Genomic DNA, 17,656 nt, shown 5'->3' on the forward strand with positions numbered 1-17,656 from the left:
CTGATTCTGCATACCAAGATCTTGATTGAAGACCATGATTAGTAGTGCTGAGTTGAAAGAAAACCAGCACCCACATCAGCTCTTTATGGGCTGAACACCCCTAGGCTAAAGAGTCCACACACGTTGTTCTCAAGGCCTTAGTTGGCTGCTGACTGAAAGGAAACTACAAATACCAGCATACACAGCGGCCCTCCAGGGCTGGAGTTTTAGACCCTTGGCTTTACATAACCTGATATTCCCTGATAAACTCATGAATAACAGCTGAAGAAGACTCCTGGAGAGCGAGTGCCCACACCAGTTAGTCAAACAGCACCACCTGCTGGAATGAACACGCCAAAGCACCATTCAGAGGCCCAGCTGGATTAAATTAATCGCTTTAATGAATCGAGTTGAGCAACGAGCCACCATCTTCCTCCTGGCCTGACAATGCAGGGTCTGTTCAGTACATCTTTACATGGGATTAGTCAACAGGAGCATCGACTCTCACTATCTGAGACAACCGACACGACCACAGGAGCGATGAACAGAGATGAACACAAATCACAGCATAATTAAGCATCGGCTACTTAAGTTTGCTGTATTATTTAAATATCTCAAAAACTTGGGCAACTGATTTAAACTAATGCAATCGACCGATTTTTTTATATCCTGTTGTAAATACAAAGATAATGGCACATGAAGTGAACTTTTTTTTGTACAAATTCAAATGGTCATAATTTCAAGGGACAGCGCTGTCAACAAACAGAGAACACATTTCCAGCACGAGCTTAAGTGGAGAAACGGCCATTACTATTGACTCTTATGAGATAGCATAACCGCCCTGGGAAGTACCTCCAGACTCTTAGCACATTTCAGTACAGAATGACATGAGTCAGAGCATATGTCACAGTTACACTCATCATGGTTCTTGAGCCCATCTGACAGCCAATGAAAGCTGACCGTTCAGAAACACGAAGTCACAGCAGCGGCCGAAAAGCCACGGGATTAGAGCTGAAAACGTGCCGGAGAGAAGCGGGAGGTGACCTGCGGTGGTGAGCGAGATGACGGGCATGTGACGCCGCGGCAAGAGGATGTCTTGCAATAAAAACCCGTCACCATGGCGACTGCGCAGCGTCGTCGGTATGAAGGCGGAACTGAAGGGGGAGAATGTGTCTATTCAGTACTGACTCCAGCCTGACTGACAGGCAGGGAGGGAGAGAGGGAGAGTGGAAGGGAGGAAGAAAGCCAGGTAGGGAGAGAGAGAGCAAGGAAGAGAGAAAGAGTGCAAGAGAGGGAGAGAGAAAGAGAGGCAGGGAAGGAGAGAGAAAGGGAGGAAGAAGAGAGGATGTGCACAGATAATAACATAAGAAACAACAAAACTAAGGATACTACCCCACAATAGCAGTGGGATGCTGAATCGATGCTAGTGGTTTCAACAGATTCACGCGATCAGTATCATGTAGCAACATTGCATATAAGTATCTACAACTCATTAACTGTTTATGAATCTGCATCTCATTTCAGTATTAATATCAATGCCGCATTTAAATAAGAAACCAAGCCTGGGAAAGCTCTCATCCAAACTTGAGCAAGAACCTTTGGCCTGAGCTACTAATCCAATCAACACGCTCAGAAGGCCAAGCCTCATTAAGGCTAATTAAAGGGAGTTATGAGACTAGAGAAGACTGGCTCATTAACAAGACTAAGATTAGTTAATGGTGCAATTTATTAACAGAATTGTGAGATTTAGTGAAGCGCAATCAGTGGCTTATTCACAGCCAATCACTGCTTTGCAATGGAAAGTAAAAACATTTTGATCGGTTAAATTCAAGGTAGTCACAGTTACGATACACAATGGCAAAAAAACAAGCAAGAGGAACTTTTAAAAAGTCTGCCAGCAGTCTGTCCCTCTCCTTCTCTCTCTCGCTCAGGGTTCAGTGTGACCCTGCAGGAGCGGACTGGACCCCTGGGAGAGCATGGAGACACAGGCCTAAAGCCTGAAGGCCAGTTCAGCCCATTCATTACTGCAACATTAAGGTCATTAAGGAAATTAAATCTGATAAGGCTCCAATAAAGCAATAAAACTCAAACGGCACAAGTTCAGGCAGGGACAGAGACGGACAGATCAAAGCAGCACAGAGGTTGTAAACAGACAGGTAAGGAGTGCTGGTTGGACAGGCAAGGCTTTTTCAGCAACAAAATGGGTGGAGCTAACCATTCGCCAGTGATTCGCTGATTGGCTGGGAGCACACGTGTCACGCGGGCATTCATTTCAACCAGTTGGATGATTCAGGACAAAACAAAAAAAAAAGAAAAGAAATCGTTACCGCGCAGCAAAGCCAGCGCTGTGAATCAGAACTGCTGATGAAATGAAATGCAGAAGGCAGGGCTCCATGGCCCTCCTGCCTGCACCACAGAGACTCTGAGCAGAGAACAGCCTTCGCCACTAAATATCTCACCTCAACCGTCAAAATGCGTAGGCAAAGAGGAGAAAATGCATCGCAGAGCAAATTAAAGTTCAGTCAGTGTTATTCCCCGTTTCCCAGAGAGAACACCCTTGCTTTCTGTTGTCCTGAACATAAGACGTGATCAGTTTCAGCCAGATTTGGCTTAACCTCCAGACACGGAGTGATGTCAGCGCTGTCCTTTCTATCCTTCTGCATATCCACCCATCTTCATTTCTTTCCCGCTACCAGCTCGAAACGTCACGCTCAGACACCAGGAGGCGAGGGATCCAGCAGGTCAGGGATCCAGCATTTCTGCAGAGTCAGTGATGCGTAAGTCACAGCGTTACATGGCAGGTCCCACCCCTTCGGGTGATTGGACGGGCGAGGCCAGGAGGTGGAGCTTGTTCCCAGGCTTTGTGGTCAGCAGCGAGTCCCTGCCTGCAGTTATACCTCCACGCACCAAGGAGGCGCACCGTGTCACGCCGTCCGCACGTCAAGCCTCTCTGATTTTGGTTGCCAGGGCAGAGTTTTCCTGCCGAATGGCCTTGTAGTCCTCCAGGATCTTCTCCAGGTTACTGACCGTCTTCTTCCCGTTCTCCGTCTCAATCTACAGGAAGTACATGAGCACAAAACCACACTGAAATATTCATATAAAACTTTATGCAAGATGATTTTATGTAACACACAATAAAAGTATGATGTTTCGTTATAAATATTCTATTTTATTTCCCTCAGTATAAGATAACATAATGAGGAAAACAGGCCATTCAGCCCAACAATGCTCACCATTTTCCTACCACTAAAGAGTACCTAGTGCTCACCGTTTACCTACAAACTGGACAGTATCCAGCACCATATCAAGCCTGGTCTTGAAACCCCTAGAGTTTCTGCCTCTGCTACATGACCTGGCAGGCTATTCCATCCAGCGACTACTCATTGTGTGAAGAAATACTTCCTGACATCTGTGCGGAATTTACTTTTTGCTAATTTGCATTTATGCCGTCTTATTCTACTGAAAGAACTCAATCCAAAGAATCGCTTGTAGTTCACTTTGTTAATCCCAGTTGTTTGAGGTGCAGACAGAGACTACACTGTCTGCACCTCTAATAACTGAGTCTCCCACTATCACCAGCTTGCTTTTCCAGGACACTTAAGAACTAAGCGTTGCACATGCATGGACATAACTTCGGAAGTTACGTGAATAAAAATACACCCTGTGAACCTCTCTCATATTCACAGGGTGTATTTACGTGTTAGCAAGGTAATACTTTGTGTGTAACTAAGACTATGGTGGTACGTGACACTGTATTTGCATGACTTTGTTTTTTCAGTAGTCCAAACATTTTCTGCCCATGCACTATATCCTGTTCTTCTTGTCCCCCTTGCTTCTCTTTGTTTGTAAAACTCTTATTTATTCCAGCTGAGTAAATGACTGACAGGTCAGCCATGTTTGCTCACATTGAAAACGCGCTGAACTGACTAGTGCGCTCAATTTCTCTCTTTTCAGCTTGGTGACAGTATGATGGTCAGTTTAGCCGGCAACTCATGTGATGAGTTCAGGGAAGTTTTAGGGTAGAGTAGTTAGCTAGCTAGTATGCTACCAGAGTCAATGGACAACAGCAGACTGGTGCCTTAATTCCTATAGGTGGCACACTATACTTCCTCTCATTTGGACCTCCTACGTTTCCTGCTAGTTTACTACCTCAACTGGAGCCAGCTCAACCCATTTGATAGATAGATTCCTTATTACATGTCTGTTTCATCCATTCTAGCTGTACTTTACACCAGATCAGTGTACAGGTCAGTGTAGGATGGGCTCCCCCACTATAGCCGGGTTCCCTGCAAGATTTCTCCCCATGGTGGAGTTTTTTCTCACCACCATTTGAGCGCTTTTTTTTTTAACCTCATGTGCTGTTTGGGGGTTAACTCTGTAAAGCGTCAGTGTGACAGTTTTCAGTATAAAGCGCTAAATAAATAAAACTGAACTGACTGATTTGAAACAGGCTGGATGGGGCTAAAACAGGCAGAAATGTCCGGAAGGGCTTAACCGGGTCATACCTGTTCTTCCAGATCGCGGATCTCTCTCATTATGGTGCCTGTATCTTCGATGGTTTGGATCAGTTGGGTGCAGTTCTGAGACAAACACATAGAGCCAAAAGGGCTAAACAAGCCACCGAGCAGTCTCGCAAGTTCCGCGGCACACATTCATACAGTCAGGCTAATAAATACACCTCTACAGACTAACATATGACATATGAACTGATCAGGAGTGATAAATACTCGAAGAGCTCGGGGAAGAGCTTGGGGAAGTGAGAGAGCAGCGAGAGGAGACTCCGCCCCCTTACCTCATGCAAGGCAGCCAGGTACTTATAGGACTTGCGCACAGACTCGTCTTTCTTAGCGTCCTGCGAGACACAAAAGGACACAGTGAAGTAAACCGGCTCGTTACGAAAATATGACCGTCGTACGTAATGCATGTGGGCTAACTAGAAAAGCTGTACCTTAAAGACCAGCTCATCGGTCACGGCGAAAGTGCGGTCCAGTTTGCCAGTAAGGCTGTTAATTTCTTTCTGAAGATCCTTTGTGTCCGACAAAATCTACAGGGCAGAATGAAGAACCGCAGACAGGTGAAGAGTGTACATGGCACTATTAACCACTGGGACACATGATTTAACGGTGGTATAGAGACCAACAAGCCTGAGACATGGCTGCATGTAGAGATAACACTGTATAAATGCTACATAAATGAATCGGCAACGATGCTGGAACAATAATCGACTGCTGGTCCCACTTGATACGATAAAGAAAACACAATCTGCAGAACATGCAGACAATGTGCCTCTACTGTCTCCCGCAAACCAGTAGCTGCTGCAAAACGCAGTGCTGCAAGAATGGTACAGCCAGACCTGGGCCCTGGCAATAAATATGCAGGCAACATAAACCATACGGTTCCACAGAAGATCAGGGAAACAAATACCCAATGTCACATTGGGAAAACAGACACGCTACAAATGTTTGGGTCTGAATTATTTGTTTCTTACCACATTATGAGTACAGTGACTCTTTCTGCTTTGTATTTTTATTTATTTATTAGTTTTTATTTTTTAAAGAGGTTAACATATCCGATTGTGTAATATGGAGTTGCGTAATATTTATTCAAATTAATGGTATTACTGTTAAAGCTTTTACAATTGTTTCTTTAAGATCTGTGTAATTAAGACACTTAATTGTCAAATTACATATGGAGGCCTTTGACTGACGTTTGTTTTCACACAGAAGGAAGTTTAATACTGAATCATCTGTGTTCAGGCCTCAATTAAAAAGCCATCACTAATGTGAATTTAAAGCATCTTTTGGTACGTTGGGGCCTTCTATCTTCCTTGATTATTACTTCACTCTGGCGATTATGCACCCAATCAAGTCTGAGCAGAGTATTATTTGGTTTCACCTGTCTGGGTCTGAACATGAGTGCAAGCGCACCATTTGATACGGACAGCGAATGAACAGAAAGGAAAAGCATGCAGGACCTTTCACTCAAAGGGAAAATAATGCAGGTTTAAAATCCAGTTAGAATTACTCAGCGTGTGGCTATATATCTGGCAGTGAATAGTGTTCGGTGTGAAATGAGAGTGAGAAGGGGGGGAGAGAGACACAAAGGGAGCCCAGGTAAACGCACCTTTGTGATCTCCTCCTTCTGTTTCCGTATGTTCCCGACGATCTCCAGGATCCTCTGTGTGTAGGCGGAGCGCGACACGTCTTTGGGAAGGTTCTCAAACTCCGTTATCTGTGCAGGAACCGCAGAATGGCAACTTCAGACAGGACTGAGTCCATTTCCCTCCTCTCCCTCACTCCCTCCTCCCCCTCTCACACCCCCCCTCACTCTCTCCTCCCCCCCACACTCCCTCCTCATCCTCCCTCACACACCCCCTCACTCCCTCTTCCCCCTCACTCTCTCCTCCCCCCCACACTCCCTCCTCATCCTCCCTCACACACCCTCTCACTCCCTCTTCCCCCTCACTCTCTCCTCCCCCCCACACTCCCTCCTCATCCTCCCTCACACACCCCCTCACTCCCTCTTCCCCCTCACTCCCTTCTCACTCACTCTCACACCTCCCCTCACTTCCTGCTCCCCTTCCTCCCCCTCTCACACCCCCCCTCACTCTCTCCTCCCCCCCACACTCCCTCCTCATCCTCCCTCACACACCCCCTCACTCCCTCTTCCCCCTCACTCTATCCTCCCCCCCACACTCCCTCCTCATCCTCCCTCACACACCCCCTCACTCCCTTCTCCCCCTCCCTCACACCCCCCTCACTCTCTCCTCCCCCCCACTCCCTTCTACCCCTCCTCACACCCCCCCTCACTCTCTCCTCCCCTCCTTCCCCATCTCTCCTACCAGCTGTTTGTAGAGTCCCTCCTTCTTCTTGGCCTCGTCTGCAGACTGCCGGATTTTATCGTGAAGGTCCTTGATTTCGGACAGCTTGCGGGATGATTCCAGCTGCAGAAGAGGAGCGCATGGGTCAGCTGCTTCCTCGTTCTTGGCGTCTGCTATATAAATGTAATGTGATGTAATGTAATGTAATGCGAGTGTGTAATGTGTATGACGCGGCCTGTTACCTCTCTATGTAATGTAATGCGAGTGTGTAATGTGTAAGACGCAGCCTGTTACCTCTCTATGTAATGTAATGCGAGTGTGTAATGTGTATGACGCGGCCTGTTACCTCTCTATGTAATGTAATGCGAGTGTGTAATGTGTAAGACGCGGCCTGTTACCTCTCTATGTAGTGTAATGCGAGTGTGTAATGTGTATGACGCAGCCTGTTACCTCTCTATGTAATGTAATGCGAGTGTGTAATGTGTAAGACGCGGCCTGTTACCTCTCTATGTAATGTAATGAGAGTGTGTAATGTGTAAGACGCGGCCTGTTACCTCTCTATGTAATGTAATGCGAGTGTGTAATGTGTATGACGCGGCCTGTTACCTCTCTGTGTAATGTAATGCGAGTGTGTAATGTGTAAGATGCGGCCGGTTACCTCTCTGTTACTGCAGAGCTCTTTGAGCCGGCGGCGCTCCTCTATGAGTGGGGCCCTGTGCTTCTCCCACTGAGACGCCAGACTCACCACACGCTTCGCACTGCTCTCCACCAGAGTCTGCAGCGACACATGCACACGCACATCACACGCGTGCACGAAAACACATACACTCACACGCGTGCACGAACACACACACACACGCGTGCACTAACACATACACACACACGCGTGCACTAACACATACACACACACGCGTGCACTAACACATACACTCACACGCGTGCACGAACACATACACACACACGCGTGCACGAACACATACACACATACATGTGCACTAACACATACACACACGCGCGTGCACTAACACATACACACACGTGTGCACTAACACATACATGTACACACACACACGTGCACTAATACATACATGTACACTCACACGCGTGCACAAACACATACACACACGCGTGCACTAACACGTAAACTCACACGCGTGCACGAACATATGCTCACAAGCGTACACTAACACATGCACATACATTCACACATGTGCACTAACACTTACGCTCACACGTGTGCACTAACACATACGCTCACAAGCATGCACAAACACAAACACTCACGCGTGCACTAACACTTTTAAACACAAACACATTACCACACGCACACACAAACACACAGACGCACACATACACTCACACATGCACTAACACTTTTAAACACAAACACATTACCACACACACACACAAACACACAGACGCACACATACACTCACACATGTGCACACACATGACATCATCACACACGGGCTCCTGTAACCCGCTAAGACACAGGGACAGAGGCAGGGACCTGTAGCTTGGCCAGGTTGTTCTCAGCGTCGGGCAGGAGGTCGATGGTCTGCTTCTTCACCCTCACACTGCACTCCTTCTCACTGTTACTGAGCTCCCTCTGTTTCAGCTCATCTGAGACCTGTAGTGAGTGAGAGAGAGAGAGAGATAGAGTCACATAGAGAGTGAGGTAGAGAGAGAGGGAGAGTCACGTAGAGAGAGAGAGAGTCAGTGAGTGACCACCCACCCCATATAAACATGTACATATTTATTGATTTACTTCTGTTGCTGTCGATGCGGTTACTGTTATATATTGTTACATTTATCATTATTATTTTAATATTATTATTATTTCACATATATATGCATTATTTGGCAATAATTACATTTGTATTTCATGCCAATACAATATACTATTCAACTCAAATTGAAAAAATAGAAAATAGAGTCACAGAGAGTGAGAGAGAGAGAGACACAGAGAGTGAGTGAGAGAGAGCATGTGAATCATTCAAAATCAGACATGTGGTCAAATATAACTACAAATAATAGTGCAACCTAACAATACATGACAGCAGAGCAGACAAAAAGGTAAGAAATACTTCAGACTGATGTAAAACCCCAGATTAATCCTGCACCTATTTGTTAATAATATGGAGGAAATGGGTAGCAGACATTTTGCCAAGCCGTAGGCCGAAACGAGTGTTTCGGAAAGCACTTCCTGCTTCCCGGAGCGAGTCACCTGAGTGATTGACACGGAGAGCTGCTTCATATCCCCGCCCACTTCCTCCATGCGGACGGACAGCTGCTGCAGCTGCTGCTGCAGGGCCTGCATCTCATCCTGCTGCTGGGCCAGCAGGTCCTCCTCCGACTGCCGAGAGCTGGGCATGGCGCTCGCCGCCGCCATCTGCTGGCTGGAGGCCTCGGGCTCCTGCGCCACCACAGGAAGTGATGTCAGAGGAGGAAGCAGGAAACGCTCGCTCGGCTTTCAGCACCAAGCAGGACGTTTCTGACGCTGAACATTCATAAACGCAGGCAGAATACCCAAGAATTGCCCGGGCTTTGTGTTAGGTGATGCTCCATTCATAAAACGATGAACATTTATAACATTTGATACGAAATATCAAATCAGAGATGGCTTTTTCGATATTAAGAACAGGAATGAGCCAGCCATCTGGTTGGTGTACAGAGTCCGTGATAAAAGGTCAGCTGCTAGGATAACGCCAATATCCGTGGAGATCAGGAATGTGTGCACCTGGATGAAGGTGAGGAGGATGATGAGTGTACCTGTGTGAAGGTGAACTTCTCGGTGTGGGTGAAGCGCGTGCCCTTGGCCAGGACGTTCCCCCCGGCGCCCGCCCCGCCGATGGACTGCAGCAGCTCGGCCAGGTCGGGCCCGGAGCGCGGGGCGAGCGGGGCGTTCGAGCGCGGCTGGGCGGCGGCCCTCAGCTGCTCCTCCACCCGCTTCTGCAGCCGCGCCCGCTTCCTGGAGCGATACGCCTGCGGAGAGAGAGAGAGAGAGTGAGAGTGGGGGGGGGGGGGGGGAGAGGGAGAGAGAGGGGGCGAAAGAGTGAGGGGGAAAGAGAGTGAGAGAGAGACAGAGAGAGAGTGAGAGTGAGGGGGGCAGGGAGAGAGAGCAAGGGGGAAAGAGAGAGTGAGAGAGAGACAGAGAGGAGAGAGAGAGACAGAGGGGGGTTCAAGAGAGAGAGGGGGAGGGAGAGGAGACAGAGAGAGGGGAGGGAGAGAGAGAGGACAGAGCAAGGGGGGAGAGGGGAGATTTTATTGAGGCTTTTAAATTAAGAGATTCTTCAGGTTGAGTTCTGCTGGCAGAACGAGGGGGCATAAATGGAAATTAGCCAATGGTAAATTCTGCACAGACATAAGGAAGCATTTTTTTCTCCACACAGAGAGTAGTCAATGTGTGGAATAGCCTGCCAGGTCATGTAGTAGAGGCAGAGAGTCTGGGGGTTTTCAAGACCAGGCTTGATATGGTGCTGGTAGGTAAACGGTGAACACTAGGTACCCTTTACTGGTGTGAAAATGGCGAGCATTGTTGGGCTGAATGGCTTGTTCTCCTCATTACAGTACTGTCACACTGGCGCAGTGTGTTCAGTGTTTTGCTAACACATATGACTGAGCGTTATTGAGACCAAGATTATTCTGGAAAGCCTGTTCACTTAAAACACATGGCTGCTGTAACTAGTGCAGATTAAACTCTGCTTGCAACGGTTTTATGTTGTATCTGAGCATGCTCACGAACATCATGAACCCCGATGAGCCACTATTAGGAGTGAGAGATGATTAGGGGTGACTGGGGGTAATTTGTGGTTTGTTCAGAGGAATTAGTGGTAATTAGAGGTGACGGGGGGTGAGTGGGTGTATAATTTGGGGTTCAGTGGGATTAGTGGTAGGTAGAGGTAATGGGGGGTGAGGGGTGATTAGGGGAGACTGGGGGTAATATGGGGTTTGTTCAGTGGGATTAGTGGTAATTAGAGGTGATGGGGGGTGAGTGGGTGTATAATTTGGGGTTCAGTGGGATTAGTGGTTATTAGGGGTGATTAGTGCTGGTTAGGGGCGGTACCTCTGGGCTCAGGCGGGTGAGCAAGCCCTGGCTGTTCCACTCGTTCTCCCACTCCTGGGCCGCACTGAGGTCCAGGGCGTGGCGCTCCAGCAGGGAGGCGGGCACTGAGGCATGCTGGGAAGGCTGGGCAGTCACAGGAGGCAGGAAATCCCGGCAATAGTCTGCCACCTCTGCGTCAGAATTAAAATCACCCAATCAGCCAACTGTAACACCTCCTCAGCCTCCCATTGGGGACACAGACCACACTGACCTTTGACCTGGCACACAGAACACACTGACCTCTGACCTGGCACACAGAACACACTGACCTTTGACTGGGCACACAGAACACACTGACCTTTGAACAGACACACAGAACACACTGACCTTTGACCGGACACACAGAACACACTGACCTTTGACCTGGCACACAGAACACACTGACCTTTGACCAGACACACAGAACACACTGACCTTTGACCTGGCACACAGAACACACTGACCTTTGACCTGGCACACAGAACACACTGACCTTTGACCCGGCACACAGAACACACTGACCAGGCACACAGAACACACTGACCTTTGACCTGGCACACAGAACACACTGACCTTTGACCGGAGGCTTCCCCAGGCCTTTAGCGTGTGGCAAACTCAGGGCCTGCGACCGGAAACCGGCACTCACACCGGCGCTCTGAAACCAGAGACACGTCAATGGAGCAACACAACCATAACACAAGCACAACGTGACCGCAACACTAACACAACCCAACCATAACACAAGCACAACGTGACCGCAACACAAACACAACCCGATCACAACACAAGCACAACGTGACTGCAACACAAACACAACCCGATCACAACACAAGCACAATGTGACCGCAACACAAACACAACCCGATCACAACACAAGCACAACACGACTGCAACACAACCCAACCATAACACAAGCACAACGTGACCGCAACACAAACACAACCCGATCACAACACAAGCACAATGTGACCGCAACACAAACACAACCCGATCACAACACAAGCACAGCACGACTGCAACACAAACACAACCATAACACAAGCACAACGTGACCGCAACACAAACACAACCCAATCACAACACAAGCACAACGTGACCGCAACACTAACACAACCCGATCACAACACAAGCACAACACGACTGCAACACAAACACAACCATAACACAAACACAACACGACTGCAACACAAACAACACAACCATAACACAAACACAACACGACTGCAACACAAACAACACAACCATAACACAACGTGACCGCAAAACAAACAATGCAACCACAACACAACCAGAACACAAACACAACCCGACCACAACACAGCCACAACACAACCATAACACAAACACAACCCGACCACAACGTGACCGCAACACAAATAACACAACCATAATGCGACCACAACACAGACACAACCTGACCGCAACACGATCACAATGTGACCACAGCACAACCACAATCCAACCACAACACAAACACAATGTGACCACAACACAAATGACACAAACGCAATGCAAACTCAACTACAAAATACAGGAAGGACAGGAATGCAAGCAGCTGTCCAGATGCACTCAGCAGTGCCAGAACCAGGCGGACTGTGTCACATGACTCAGCGTTTGGCAGGGCGGGGCTTGTACCTGTGTCTGGCAGAGGAGGGGCAGCCGGCAGGTGGGCGGGACCCAAGGCAGGGCGAGCTGGGCCCTAATCTGGGCAGCGATGGCCTTCTGCAGGAGAGCGGACTTACCTGCCGGGACGGGGACGAGACGGGACGAGGACGAGGACGAGGATAGAACAAGATGGGATGGGATAGAAGAGGACGGGACAGATGGGAAGAGAGGAAAATGCACACAAGTGAAATTACACTCACTGTCACATGCACAGTAATACAAGCATGGGGCCGGCTGACATGGCTAAAATATATTTTGATATTTTCCAAATTATTGATAGTATTACAGTATTTGACAGTTTTTGGTTTTCCAATATAAATTAGAAGCAAACTGAAATATGCAAGAAAAATATAGAAATATGCAGAAAAATAAGGACCACATTATTACATTATATTATAATTATATTACATTATATTAGACACACGAACACTGCAGGGGCGTGTCTGATTGGCCAGGGTGCAGTGGCGTGTCTCTGATTGGTCAGGGTGCAGGGTCATCTCTGATTGGTCAGGGTGCAGGGGCGTGTCTCTGATTGGCCAGGGTGCAGGGGCATGTCTCTGATTGGCCAGGGTGAAGGGGCGTGTCTCTGACTGGCCAGGGTGCAGAGGCATGTCTCTGATTGGTCAGGGTGCAGGGGCGTGTCTCTGATTGGTCAGGGTGCTGGGTCATCTCTGATTGGTCAGGGTGCAGGGGCGTGTCTCTGATTGGCCAGGGTGCAGGGGCATGTCTCTGATTGGTCAGGGTGCAGGGGCGTGTCTCTGATTGGTCAGGGTGCAAGGGCGTGTCTCTGATTGGTCAGGGTGCAGGGGCGTGTCTCTGATTGGTCAGGGTGCAAGGGCGTGCCTCTGATTGGTCAGGGTGCAGGGGCGTGTCTCTGATTGGTCAGGGTGCAGGGGTGTGTCTCTGATTGGTAAGGGCGTGTCTCTGATTGGTCAGGGTGCAAGGGCATGTCTCTGATCGGTCAGGGTTCAGGGGCATGTCTGATTGGTCAGAGTGCAGGGGCATGTCTCTGATTGATCAGGATGCAGGGGCGTGTCTCTGATTGGTCAGGGTGCAGGGGCGTGTCTCTGATTGGTCAGGGTGCAGGGGCGTGTCTCTGATTGGTCAGGGTTCAGGGGCGTGTCTCTGATTGGTCAGGGTTCAGGGGCGTGTCTCTTTACCTGCAGGCTGGTCGGAGGCCTCTGCGCTGGCTCTGGGCAGTTTCTCCACCAGGAACATGAGCAGGGAGCGGATTTCCGGCTCACTGCTGTACAGGAAGGTCTGGTATCCAATCTCCCCTTTATAACCAAGGTCCTGCACACAGGCATACAGGAGCACTTCCTCAGAACAAAACCCATTACCAACCTGCCACTGACTACATTCAGGAAGGAGGACACTGAGCGCGCTCAGCTCAGGAAGGAGGAGACTGAGCGCGCTCAGTTCAGGAAGGAGTAGACTGAGCATGCTCAGTTCAGGAAGGTGGAGACTGAGCACACTCAGTTCAGGAAGGAGAAGACTGAGCATGCTCAGTTCAGGAAGGAGGAGACTGATTGAGTAGGCTCTGCAAGCTCAGTTCAGGAAGGAGTAGACTGAGCACGCTCAATTCAGGAAGGAGTAGACTGAGCACGCTCAGTTCAGGAAGGAGTAGACTGAGCATGCTCAGTTCAGGAAAGGAGGGGTCAAACACACGGGGAAACACTGCTCATATAACGTCATTTGATTTGGTCTGTGTATGTGTGCAGTAAGTCTGTAAGAAGATGAGTTATTACGTACTAAGTGGTTGCCCAAGTGAGGAGCTGACTTGGAACAAATGACTTCAAATTACTGACATATTTCTGTATTAAGACCGCAGGAACGTGTATCATGCCCTGTCCAAGGATCCAACTACTGATCACATGAGTGAAACCAAATCATGTGACCACTGACCCCCATGTCAACCCTGTATTTATGAGCATAGGCTAATCTGCTTCACACACACAGCATGTTCACAGGAGAGTGGTGCATGCAAGAGTATCAGTGTGGGTTTATTATTAATAAATGCACAAGAATAATCATTTGAATAATATTAAAGAATGTTACAGAAAACTTGTTACATGTTAAAAATGGAACAAAATTCTCATTACATTAACCCCCGCCCCCCCCTCACCTGGCAGGCCTGGGCGAGGCTCATGCCCAGCCGGAAACGGGCCGACATGCCGGGGGGGAGCGAGGGGGACAGACCGTTACCCAGGGGGGGGTCAATCACCCGCAGGCACCGCACCACTGCCTCCACAATCAACTCACTGGAGAACTGCTTAACACTGTCCACATCGTCCCCAATCTCCCTGTAAGCACACACACACACACATTACACACACACACACACACACACACACACACACACGCACATTACACACACACACATTATACACACACACATACATTATACACACACACAGCTCACTGGAGAACTGCTTAACACTGTCCACATCATCCCCAATATCCCTGTAAGCACGCACACACACACACTTCACACACATGCACACACACCCACACACACACATAGCTCACTGGAGAACTGCTTAACACTGTCCACATCATCCCCAATCTCCTTGTAAGCACGCACACACACGCACAGCTCACTGGAGAACGGCTTAACACTATCCACATCGTCCCCAATCTACCTGTAAGGACACACACATTAACAGTTACGCACACACTACATACACAGTTATGCACATGTGCGCGCACACGTGCCAAATAGCCTACATGCGCACACATACACACCAGCATGCTTGCACACACACACACACACACACACACACACACACACACACAAAATATATACAAACGTCTGGATTAATAAAAATAATAATAGCACCATTAGCTCAGTGGCAACCACATTATAAATGTCACGCCTGGAACTCCATTTAATGCGTCACTGTTTTAAATCTGCACGTGCCCCCGGACTAATGAAGGATGTTAATAAACGATATAAAATCAAAGGTTCTCCTGACACCTCATAAACAGCACTTCACTTCTCTTTTACATTATCACTCTGGGAGCCGTTTGGCTAGACTGGCCTGCAATTTTGTGCGCACTGCAATTCCATAATTTTACTGCGGCTTTACCTGACAATTTAATCCTTTATGAAGAATTGCACACCACTCAGCGCTTCTGAGAAGAATTCAAAACCAAGAGTTTCAAATGCCGGTAAATAAGCGGCAGCGGTCTGCCATTCTAACCAGCCTCTATAATAGATGATTAATTAATTAAAATCTGGTTAATAAGTAGGCTAATCTTATCTCACTTCTTAATTTAAGTCCGGCGTGAATGTATCTCGAGTGATACATTTAATCACCGTCATAAAGGAATGAGACAGACGGAAATGACACTGGGTCAAGGAAATATGACTATATGAGTCTGACGCTCTCATAATGAGCAACACTTTCTGGCAGAAAAAACTGTTTATGAATTATGCAGGTATTTTACACATTTATATTGCGCTTTCTGTCAAGCTGGCCCTGAAGGAAAACCCTGAACAGAAGCCAAAACCAACTTCAAAGCTAAACATAGATAAATTCAATATCGTGCGCAGTTTAAAGTTAAAAAATTTTAACACCTGAACTTGCAAGAGGCGAGGTTATAGTTTTCAGTCAGATTAGGACATTTTTACTGTAGCTAGGCGGCTGGCCGGCTGATCAAACAGTACCTCGAAAGAAGATGCGAAATGCAGACACAGTATCGGTCAATTAAACGGGTTAGTAGCTACATTAATTTGAGATACAACCCTAAACCGAAAAATCAAGTTAGCAAGATAACTTGTTACATGGTCGGCTGCTAACGTTAGCTGATGCGTTGTCAATAAAGTAACTGGGCATTCTCACCAGCCAGCTAGCAGACCTAACGGTAGCCACGTCTATCACCAGCCTATATAAATTGTTTTCGCAACCGTCAGTCGGGCTGCAAAACACAATGACAAACCTGAAAAACACTTCATTTGAAACGAAGTTAACAGTAAACGCTAACGGCATTTCCTTAATAGAAAATAAACGAGATACGATACTTACGTTCCAGTCTGTCTGAGCGAATGAATTAAAATTCTATCAACCTCCTCCATTGTAAATGTATAATTGTTTCTGTCAGAAGAATGCTTTACAGTCTGCAAAGATAATACCTTCTGTAGCAAAATAAGAAATTCAGTTACCCTAGCTTGGCTAGCAGAGAAGATACGCTCGCTAGACTGGCTATAAAGGCGGTTAGCAAACCAGCTAACTTTGCCTTTAAATACCAGGCTAGCAAGTAGCTGCTTGCAACTATTCCAAGCGTCACCAACCGAAAAACGTTAGCTATTCAAAGAAAAGTACAGCGTCCATTGTAGTTAGTCGAGTTATAATTTTAAAATGTAGTGCACTGTGGGCTTTAAAGCATTATATTTTTCTGTGGCTAAAAGGGTTTCACAAACAGAACTGTCACATATCCCGACTTTTACATATTCTGCTTGTGATGGGAGGCAGGAAGTCATATGCGAGGAGTAGCCCTCTGCGTTGGTCACTGGGAATTGTTGTCTCAAGTACAAGTAGATACAAGTAATGTTTTCTTAAAAAAACGACATTTCCCGACAGACACCACTAACTACAGTCGCATGACACAGGTTAGGTATTTGACGCTTGCGATTTGCGAGCGGTAGGTTTTGGGTGGTTGGGAAGTTAGTTAAGGTACTACGAAGCAGAATGTATCAGAACCGAATTAAGTGTATGATCAAAGATTTTATTAAAGTGACAGCAGTGTGTCACACTGCTAGAGGGTATGTTTGTATTTCATTCCCAAACCGCGTTTTGTAGTTGTTGCCCCGAGAAGTTAAAACATCTGGTCTCTTGCATAAGAGGTGAAATGAGGTTACCAAGTCAGCCAGTTTGCAACATTTTCCGGTGCAGAATTGTAATTGTCTGTATCATGTGCTCGTAAGCGCGCAGACCCTTGGCAAACACCAAACCGTAGTCCTGAAGCAATCAGCAGAGACTTCTAGCACGGCTATATACACCAAAATGAATCAGAAGCCTTTTACAGTGTCGGGGAGTATAGTAGTAGAATATGTATATGCATCATGTTTTAATTGTTATAAAAGCAAATTTTAGTCAGAATGTTAT

General features: G+C 47.4%; 1 protein-coding gene across 1 annotated transcript; it reads right to left on the minus strand.

The window, feature by feature from the left end:
* Positions 1-358: 358 nt before the first annotated feature.
* On the minus strand, positions 359-17,029 carry ccdc22 (coiled-coil domain containing 22). The gene is made up of 16 exons (XM_035382710.1): positions 16,577-17,029; positions 14,674-14,851; positions 13,709-13,841; positions 12,519-12,625; positions 11,457-11,538; positions 10,866-11,035; positions 9,572-9,784; positions 9,027-9,215; positions 8,310-8,429; positions 7,458-7,574; positions 6,821-6,922; positions 6,103-6,210; positions 4,928-5,023; positions 4,772-4,831; positions 4,485-4,559; positions 359-3,033 (listed from the first exon to the last, which is right to left on the minus strand). The coding sequence occupies exons 1-16, from the start codon at positions 16,624-16,626 to the stop codon at positions 2,920-2,922; spliced, it is 1,914 nt and encodes a 637-aa protein (XP_035238601.1). The 5' UTR covers positions 16,627-17,029; the 3' UTR covers positions 359-2,919.
* Between the last annotated feature and the right edge of the window lie 627 nt (positions 17,030-17,656).

This window comes from Anguilla anguilla, chromosome 11 (genome assembly GCF_013347855.1).
Source record: "Anguilla anguilla isolate fAngAng1 chromosome 11, fAngAng1.pri, whole genome shotgun sequence".
NCBI classification, from domain to species: Eukaryota; Metazoa; Chordata; class Actinopteri; order Anguilliformes; family Anguillidae; genus Anguilla; species Anguilla anguilla.

Coding starts and splice junctions, on each gene's coding strand:
- ccdc22 (XM_035382710.1), bottom strand. CDS start 16,626: ATGGAGGAGGTTGATAGAATTTTAATTCATTCGCTCAGACAGACTGGA. Junction 11,036..11,456: donor GGGGAAGCCTCCGGTCAAAG/GTCAGTGTGTTC, acceptor ATTCTGACGCAG/AGGTGGCAGACTATTGCCGG. Junction 9,216..9,571: donor AGAAGTTCACCTTCACACAG/GTACACTCATCA, acceptor GTGGTGGCGCAG/GAGCCCGAGGCCTCCAGCCA.